The sequence below is a fragment of the Megalobrama amblycephala genome, linkage group LG1 (assembly GCF_018812025.1).
Source record: "Megalobrama amblycephala isolate DHTTF-2021 linkage group LG1, ASM1881202v1, whole genome shotgun sequence".
Taxonomy (NCBI): Eukaryota; Metazoa; Chordata; class Actinopteri; order Cypriniformes; family Xenocyprididae; genus Megalobrama; species Megalobrama amblycephala.
In genome coordinates this window covers 29,105,507-29,115,637 of record NC_063044.1, presented here as the reverse complement: position 1 = coordinate 29,115,637, position 10,131 = coordinate 29,105,507, and the positions used below count along the sequence as shown (strand labels likewise).

At 38.3% G+C, this 10,131-nt stretch overlaps 1 protein-coding gene across 1 annotated transcript; it reads right to left on the bottom strand.

The window, feature by feature from the left end:
* Nucleotides 1-5,893: 5,893 nt before the first annotated feature.
* ptger1c (prostaglandin E receptor 1c (subtype EP1)) lies at nucleotides 5,894-8,985 on the bottom strand. The gene is made up of 2 exons (XM_048188203.1): nucleotides 7,242-8,985; nucleotides 5,894-7,150 (listed from the first exon to the last, which is right to left on the bottom strand). The coding sequence occupies exons 1-2, from the start codon at nucleotides 8,130-8,132 to the stop codon at nucleotides 6,902-6,904; spliced, it is 1,140 nt and encodes a 379-aa protein (XP_048044160.1). The 5' UTR covers nucleotides 8,133-8,985; the 3' UTR covers nucleotides 5,894-6,901.
* Between the last annotated feature and the right edge of the window lie 1,146 nt (nucleotides 8,986-10,131).

Here is a 10,131-nt window from a genome sequence, read left to right as displayed (position 1 = left end):
AGAATCAGGACCTCGGTTTAACGTCTCATCCGAAGGGACGGTGCTTTTTGACAGTATAGTGTCACTATCAGTATACTGGGGTGTTAGGACCCACACAGACCACAGGGTGAGCACCCCCTGCTGGCCTCACTAACACCTCTTCTAGCAGCAACCTAGTTTTCCCAGGAGGTCTCCCATCCAGGTACTAACCAGGCTCAACCCTGCTTAGCTTCAGTGGGCAACAGTCTTGGGCTTCAGGGTGATATTGCTGCTTACCAGCTTCACTTATTACTGACCAGATTGACTTTATTTCTGTCATACGTCTATAGAAGTTCTTATTGAGAATCAACAGAGGTTTAGATGTTGATGAAATAATAAAGTTTGAAGTTACCAGTGTTTACTTTAGTTGTTTAGTTGTCTTGACCCTTGACATTATAACATTAGTTTTTCTCTGACTGCTGTAACTGTGTGTTTATATGACACAGTCATTATGGCTAAAAAAGCCAAGAGAGATTTGGGGGATGATCTATTAGGTGTTTATTGATGATGTCATAATCATCTTTAAACATTCTAAGCCACAGATCTCATCTCATGATTTATTGCTGATCAAAAGTGTGCTAGGTCATTAAGTTTTGTATTATAAACACTTTGAAACCATAACAAGACATCAAACATTGTTGTGGTAATCAGATACTTTTTAAACACGTACACAAAACATTTTGAGCTACTGCTATATTTAGACACACACAGACATCAAGAATCAGCGTATGAATCTCAACAACGGTGAAATGCTTCATGCAATGCATTCTGGGAGCTACCATAGTATAAAACTCATCCATGGTTCCCAGCATGCATTTGAGCATGAAGCATGTCACCATTGTTGAGATTCATACGCTGATGCTTGATGTCTGTGTGTGTCTAAATATGGTAGATCAAAATGTTTTGTGTACAATGTGTTTAAAAAAAGGTATCTGATTACCACAACAGCACTGGACATTTTGTTATAGTATCACACTGTTTAGAACACAATATTTATTTGAAATGCATTTCACACACTTTTGATCAGGGTAAGATCTGTGGCTCAGGATGTTTGATGATGATTATGTCTTTATCAAGAAACATTCAATAGATCATCCATAGCATTTTTTCCATAACGACTGTGTTTTACAAACACACAGTTACAGCAGCCAGAAAAAAAAAAAAAAAAAAACTAATGTTATAAAGTCAAGAGCCCAACTAAAGTAAACACTAATCAATATAATGGTGACTACCGACTTTATTATTTTAAATAAATCATCAACATCTAAACCTCTGTTAATTCTCAATAAGAACTTCTGTAGGCGTATGACAGAAATAAATTCAAACTGCTAGAAATAATTGAAGCTGATAATGCTGTTTTTGTTGTTTAATCCCCTTCTGCTGAGATCTTGAGAGATCTGTATGTTTAATGTTCAGTTGGGATTTAAAGGGTTTCTGTTGTCTGAGTTTTGTGGGTCACCATTGTGCTGAAGAGCAGATCCTGAGCTTCAGTCCAGGAGAAGACCAAGAAACACTGATGATATGCTGCATGTTGCTTTATTTAAAAGGCCATTACTGTATTGCAGTGATATCTAACTATTTTAAGTTACCTTCTTTGGTTTAATTCTTTGTTTATTTAGTTTCAAACACATACAAAGTATTTGCAGTCTATCAATGTTCCAATGCTCTTTTATATGTTTTTATATTAGAAACTTTCAACTTTGAGTAAATATATCAACACAGTATATTAACACAATATATTTTTTCATATATTATTCAGTATATTTACTACATATAATATATTGATCATAAATATAGGGAAATATATTTTCATTCCGTAAGGGCAGTACCGGCTAAGTGTAACATTATTGTCGGTGTGATTGTGGCCCAATGTCGGCAGTGTTGGCTCAGTACTTAGTCTCATGCCAGTACCGTCTAAGTGTTCGATCCTTGTCGGTGTGATTGTGGCCCAATGCCGGCAGTTTTGGCAGCCGGACATGGGCCAGTGTATTTGGGCCAATTCTGGGGTGTCATTCATCCCGTGTCCATTCCAAGTCTGGCAACCACAACCGGGCCGAGTTATTTCTTCCGGCCTGCCGGACCAAGGCCATTATTGGGCCAAACTGTTTTGGCTACCTGGGTATGAGGACAACAATCAGGGTATCTTCTTTATTTTAATATTGAAAGGGAGACCATCTGGGAAAAGTAGGCTGCTGCTAGAAGAGGTGTTAGTGAGGCCAGCAGGGGGTGCTCACCCTGTGGTCTGTGTAGGTCCTAACGCCCCAGTATAGTGATGGGGACACTATACTGTCAAAAAGCACCGTCCTTCTGATGAGATGTTAAACTGAGGCCCTGACTCTCTGTGGTCATTAAAAATCCTAGGATGTCCTTCGAAAAAAAAGAGTAGGGGTGTAACCCCGACATCCTGGCCAGATTTGCCCATTGGCCTCTGTCCATCATGGCCTCCTAATCATCCCCATACACTGATTGGCTTCATCACTCTGTCTCCTCTCCACCAATCAGTTGGTGTGTGGTGGGCGTTCTGGCGCAATATGGCTGCCATCGCATCATCCAGGTGGTGCTGCACATTGGTGGAGGTTGAGGAGATTCCCCCTTCCATATGTAAAGCGCTTTGAGTAACCAGAAAAGCGAAATATAAATATAAAGAATTATTAAATCAGAAAAATTAGAAAACCAGTTTTTTTGTTTTCCATTAAAAAAAAAGAAAAAAAGATTTTTTATTGTTTTGTCGTTCTGTGGTTGAATAATCACCTTGATCTTGTCAACCCTTGTGAAAAAGAAGAAGGCTACACTTTAGAAAACATTTAAAAAGAGTAGTATTACAGAAATAATACAGGCCACTTTAAAGGAATGCACTGAAGTGTTAACTGAATATGATGTTTTATACACGTAATTGTATGTTAATCACAATTACATAGAAATTATGTTTAAATATAAAATATATAAATATAGTTTAAATGTAGCCTATATTAAATGCGTTTTTTTTTTTTTTGACTAACTTAAAGTGCATATTGCAGGTTAAACATTTTTTTCAAGATGAATATATAACCTTGTACAAAAATACCATATAAAAGGGTAATGCAGGGTTTAAAAATGTTTTGCTGGACATAAGGGCATTAATTTAGTAGATAAAGTGACGGTCTCTGTAAAAACCGCTTTTTTTTCAGCGTCGCATCATTTTACGTCACTAAAGGGAGTCGTTCGCCGAGCTCTGTGTTGACTCAGTGCAGAGTAGGCTGGTATTCAGTAACAGTGGTCGTGAATTAGTGTGTTTTCTGTAGTTTTTGTATTCTATTTATCATCGTTATGGTTAATTATTGTGTTTGTTGAGGTTGCACAAACTTCAGCCTGTCAGGACATCGAGTCCAGAGGTTTACTAACAAGAAAAAGGACGCTGCTATCTTCCGTGCCGGTGTGTTTTGTGCAGGTGAAGAGATGGGACTTCACTTCTGCATCTGCTCGAAAAACGCGTTCATTATAGACCGGAGGATTATCATCCTGGCGATATGATGCAGTTCAACATTGTAATACTACTGTAAATAATGATATTAAATGAATAAACTTACACACGCGATGCTTCTTCACCGTTTTTACTTGAATCAATTTCAACACTGATGAATACAAATTATGTAAACATGCATAGTCTCACACTTACACAAAACAGTTTTGAATTATGTGCTGGTAATGTAAATACTCCAATTTCATTCATGCCATTCAAGTTCACACAACTACATAAACACGGCGTCATATACATCCTCACACTATCAGTGAATGGGCACGGCATAAACTCATAACACAGAATTAATGAATAAAGGATAACATTACATGAAACACATAAACTACGTTCGGCCGCCGGCGGGAGACATGATCATGGATCCGTCAGAGATGCAGCTTGATGAACACGTGAATTGTGCACCGTAAATCTTTATTATTATTATTTTATTATTTCATTTGCTAACTACCAAATCAGTCGTGATGAGAAACCGCTATATCACGTAACTTTAGTGTGGACGGATATTAACGGATATTGACATCGGCCTGATCAAGGTTTATTAGATTCTGTTATTAGTAATCAATAACGTTACTCCTAGATGACCAATGGCTTTGCTATTGCCTGATTCATGATAATAATCTGTACAATATTGTGATCTGAGCACATATCGTTAGCTAAGATAACATCGGGACTGCCCTGTTCTCCACTGCTTCTCCTCACACCACAGCTCAATTTGTCTATTTTGACCGTTATTCTGTCTAATCCTGGCCTGTCCCTGCTCTCTTAAACACATAGCAGGCTAATTGTATGGCTGTGGATTGTGATACAAGTATGAATAAACATTTACAATTTCCTCAGCGTCCGAACTGTCATTGCGATCCATTGTTTTCCTATTGTTTATATTGATCGCGCTCCCTTGAGTTACGTCACTTCCGATTTGGCATTTTTCAGATGCGGAAGTAAAATTCTCTCACAAAAAACGACTCCAGAAGCCTATGTAGCGTATTTATACGTGTTTTTTCAAGAAAATCTATTTAATACATTATTTTTCTATACATTGAATCACTGACCTGCAATATGCCCTTTAATAGGACTACTTTAAATGTAATTACATAATCACTTCTGCTGTCTTTGAAATATTTAAATTGTACTGCCAATGTACTGAGAAGAATTTGTTACACTAAAATATACTTTAATGTCATTTCTATTATTGAGTGCATATTTAATTGTGTTAAGCTGCAGTCCATACGTTTTGCCTCTTTGTCGCCATCTCTGTTTGAAATCTGCAATTGCAGTTATTTGTGGAATTATTATCTTTATGTGGGTTGTGCAACGACACAGCGCGGATGAATCTAATGTGAATCTAATTCACCGTTGTGAATACTGTACTTCGGAATCACAGATTGTATTCTTGTAAGTATGAACAAAATACGAATTTTTACCAGAAAATGTCATCTGAACAAGTAAGTAACAAATCTGCCACTTTTGTCCTGACCAGCTGAGAAAAAAAAGCATTAGGCCTACAATTAATCGCTCTGCCAATGGTGATTAAATCTAACGATCGCTTATCTTGGATCACATCAAACCGTGCACATTATTATTACTGTTATACTTCGTTCTCAAATTGTAAATGTTAACAACATCAGCATTGTGTATTTAGTGTGTATTAACGTTACCTGTAGATTTCAATTTCTGTAGCCACTCCAGTCCAAAGTCTTTTGCTTTTGACTGTGCGTGAATCTCCAGTTGTCACTGATGATTGCCATTTGGACCTTTCTGGATTACAATCTGCCATCAAAATGATAAGTTTGATTATTGAAGCTTCTGTGAGAAAAGGCTATAAATGATCCGCCACCTGCAGCATCCTCACATGATATAGCCTAGTAGCTGGGACTCCTTCTTTCTGTTTACTGATGTTATGTAATGACGCAAAGACAAACGGCGGCATGTTCGAATTTTCCACCCGAATTATTAAACATTATTACAAGCTTACCGTTGTGGATCGGGCTAAGGTAAGGAGATAGTTTTGAACACTGGCTGGTTATGGCATAGCTGTCAACATTGAACACTGAAAATAAGGGAGATTTCCCGGAATCCATCCCCAAAATAAGGGATTTTTTTTTTTACACAATTATTACGTTGGCACGGGGGACAGGGGTTCAGGACCCCCACAGTTTTGAAAAGACAGAAATCGACCCCCGCACTTTTGATAAGGGCTGCTTCAATCAGTCACTCTATATCATCTTTTAGCTTAGGATATTTTCTTTCAAATGAGACCCTTTTCATTTTCACGTTTCTCTGAGCTTTCGTTCGTAAATAATCAACGGAAATGCGCTCTCGAACGGAGAAACACGCGATCTCCAAACCATCGATCAAAGCGTGCTAACGTTTTAGGACAGGTCGATGATGGTATATAAATCATGCCCGAACGTTAGCGTTTGTCAATCAAGCCAAACCGCCCATTCAGAAACCGCGAAATTTGGAGGCTGATCTCTCAGGTTGACGCGTGAGCTGGCTTGACTGAAGTTTTCATGAGGATTTATAGTTTATGGACTGTTTTGATTTCGGTAAATACATCTAGAAAGGTAAAAGCATTGATGGCATCTATAAAAGATATATCTGAAAGCGAAACGAAAGTGATATTGCCTCGTCCAGTGAGGAGGACGCATGAGAGGAGAACTGCACGTTTAATTGCTATGTGTATACTGTAATACTGCATTTACAATGCTTATCAGTGGCGTGCACTTTGATCGTGAAAGTGAAAGTGCCCTTTGCGGTCGCATCGCGGTGCCCCCGTGTTCCCATTTCTCCCGCGAGCCTTTCAAAGAAACTCCATGAGCGCGGAAAGACGGGTTTGGCGCATGCATAGCCTACGTGCTTCGCCCGTGGTCAAGTGCAAGCCACTTCTCAGACACAGATAGTTGCATGTTCTGAGTTAACACAATCAGAGCGTAAAAATACGGGATATTTTACGGGAAAATACTAAAACGGGAAGACAGCGGGAAAAGAGCTAAAATACGGGAGAAACCCGGAAAAAACGGGAGGGTTGACCGCTATGGTTTATGGACTTGCTCAAAATTTGATTTTGGATAATTTTTAACCAAAAAAAAAAAAAAAAAGAAAGGTACGGACTGCAGCTTTAAAAAAAATATATAGTCTTGAAAGTATACTTTCAGTACATTTAAAGTGGCTTTTTATTTGATTAATATTATATTATCTACAAGTAAAGTAAAAAAAAAAAACTTTTGAGATTTGAAGTAGGCTATACACATGCACTTCTTTTTTACTTGGAAAAAATTCTCACGCAATTTCTTTATAAATATTTGATTTCATATATTTTTGGTGAATGACCCCAAGTAAACATATTCAAAGTTATAAACAAATGTGTAATCAGTGTGAAGTAATTTGCTTTCTGTGTGAGTCTCTGTAGTAGCTGCTCTGTGTAAACACGACTCTGTCGGGCTGCAGCAGCTGAAGGACTCTTCGCAGAACCGCTCGCCGGAGGAGGATGTAAACCCATGGATCCAGAATCTGGTTCCAGCTAGCCAAGCGCAGAGCCAAGAGAAGCAGCTTCTCACACTGATGCACTGGTCTCTTGATTCCTTTATAAAACCTGTCAATGGATATGAGGATGTAAATCTGTGAAATGAAGAGGAAAACAGTCAAAAAGCCCAGAAAACACAAATGCGGTAAAAACACGTGTTTATCAAATGCACGCCGCCTCACTCACAAGAAATGGACTCCAACAGATGCAGGAGACCACTGTTATCACGGCCAGCTGAGTCATCATTTCCACATCCAAGGAATGCAGAGACGAAGATGAGACGAATCCATGTCTCCGAGCAGCGTTTGACTTAACACATCGGTCCTTAAACCTCGCTTGGAGCAATTTCAGCCCACTTATAATATTAGACACAACTGAGACACTCAATGTTACAAGCCCCAGTATGGAAAAAGCCAAAGCAAGGCTGGCGTCAGTGAAGGAAAGCGGACCGTTCACAGGTAAGAAACACCAGGTGCCTGGAAACTGTGGTTTGTAGTTGCCCACGTTCAGCAGAGGGAGTCCCGCCAAAGTGAGAGCTGTGAAGGCGATCAGGAGCACGGTGAGGCGGACGCGTGTCATGGTGACAACCGCTGGGTGCAGGAGAGGTTGCGTGATGCCTATGCAGCGCTCCACTGCCATTGCGCTGCCCAGCAGCAGAGGGCAGAGACCGAAAAACACCATGCAAGCTCCAAATAACTTGCAGTAAACCTGAGGAGGCTCCACTGCTACTGCCGCCCCATAATGCTTCACCCTTTCAAGATGGAGGTGAAGTGCCAAAGCCCCTGTGATCAGGTGACCTGCCAGGTCACTCAGAAGCAGGGCTGAAGCCAGCAGTAGGAATGGCACTTTGGCCCGTCGGCGGAAGCAGGCATAGGAATGGACTAGGATACCTAGTGCAGTTAGGTTTGAGAGGGCACCGAGGGTCATGGTGAAGTAGGACATCCCAAAAGCTGGTGGGTTAACCAGAGCAGGAGGCGTTGAGTTTACCTTTTGGTTGTCAGGACAGAGAGTTGTGAGATTATAATTTCTAGAGTCCTGGCATAAAACGGGGAAGGACGAGGTGAAAAGAATATCCATGGTGTGACAGTCAGGAAGTCCTGTGAATAACGTTTCTTTCCAGGGATGCTCCTACTGGGAGGTTGATTGCAACCGTGGTCAGTAAAAATGGATTCATCTACTGTTGCTGTAAGTAGAATCATTCAGAGAGAGCAATTCAGACTTTATATTCACTGCTGAAGTCTATGTTAAAATTCAAGACTGGAATCATGCTTGAAGAAACTCTGGCAAAATGATGTTGGCTCAGTAAATAATATTGTGTCCAAACAGACAAGAAGACACAACTGAACAAGCCGCTTGGCATAACAATTGAATAATTATAGAATTTAATCTTTTTAATTCAAATGTGACATTGAAAATATGTTAACAGTTATTTGGAAAACACTTACATTCAACTTACTGCCAGATGGATTTACCAATACAGTGTTATTTTAACACTGTTTTACAGAGTTATTTTAGTATCATTAATACACTTTTGTTAGTATTTTGAATTTGTATTTTTTTAATATATTTTATAATTTTTTTAACATTTTAATTTATTTTTTTAGTAATTTTGTTGTGTGTATTGTCATGTCTATTAGTTTTCTTTTTCTTTTTTTCTTTCTTAAAATAAATAAAAATGAGAAATTTGTTTTGGAAACATGCCGAAATAAGATACGTTTTAGTGTTTTAGATTTAATTTCAGTAAATGTTTATTTTACTTCAAGTAGGCCTAAAATATTTTGGAATACACCAATGTCGACCAATAATCGATATTTAAAAACAGCTGTGATCAGGGCTGGGATTAGGCCTATATCCTGGAAGTCAAAAGGGGGTGGAAAACTGTGTCAGACTGCAACTCATACTATGTGTGAAGAAAATATCTCTTGTGTTGAATTTAGGGCTGTCTAAATTAGGCTATCATAACCAGATAAAAAATAGCGAATTTAAAGTATTTGACCCTATGAATCACCCGTAGTACAAGCCAGGGAACCGCGGACCTGTGAAAAAGAGACAAAGTCTCAGCTTTCAAATTCTGTTCATTTTATCATGAAATTCAAAAATAAATGGGGTATTGATGCTCTTAAATGTGATGTGACAGGTCGCTGTAGCCCCTCATTTCAAGCGGCAGTGCGAAGCGTGAGTCTTATCTTCCATTTTTATAAAGTTAGCATGAAATAAACATGAATGAACATCAAAAGGTATGTTGAAGATACAGTACAACATACCGAAATGTATCATGTCTCATATAATTGTGCAATAACTGTTTCAAATGCGGACAGATATCAATAAAACAGCTTGCGGGCAATGTCACTAATGTTGCATGAACATTGAAAGTTATTCAATGTTTACAATTTGTTAGTTAGCTATAAAAACACTAGAGAGGAGCTTATTTACTGTTTATTATGTATGTTTGAATAAATTTGCCATGAAGACAAGTGTTTATGCAAACTACAACACATGTATACAAACATTTCAGTTTTTATTTGAGTGTAGTAATTATCTGAGAAAAAAAAAAAAAAAAAAAAAGCAGTTGAAAATAATAGTTTGGGCTCTGTTGTTGTTCTAATATTAATAATGTACCAAATGTGAGAGTTCCCTGAATAGGCACAGTTGCATTAGTTTTAGAGATTTATTTAAGAATATCAATTGAATATCAATAGTTTTTTACAGTTTTAGTTTCAGTTAACGATAATAACCTGACCTATTGGATGTACTATATCAGATCAACAGTGTCAGGGTTATGTGTTTTGAGTTTGTTTTTGATCTGTTTTCATGCTCTTTCCCTGTCTTCAGTTTCTTAGTCAGTTTTCTAGTTTGTTAATTGTTTCAGTTCTCCTTGTGTGCCTGCCTGTTTGTCTTCTTGTTTACGGATTTGATTAGTGTCTTCAGTTCAGGTGTTTCTTGTTAATTAAGTCTCGTTTACTCCTCAGTTCTCTGCATATATATATATATATAAATATGTCCCTAGTTTCAGTCTGTCCTTTGTCTAGCTTTGATTATGTAAGGTGTTTTGTAGTTGTTATTTCCTGCTGATTTT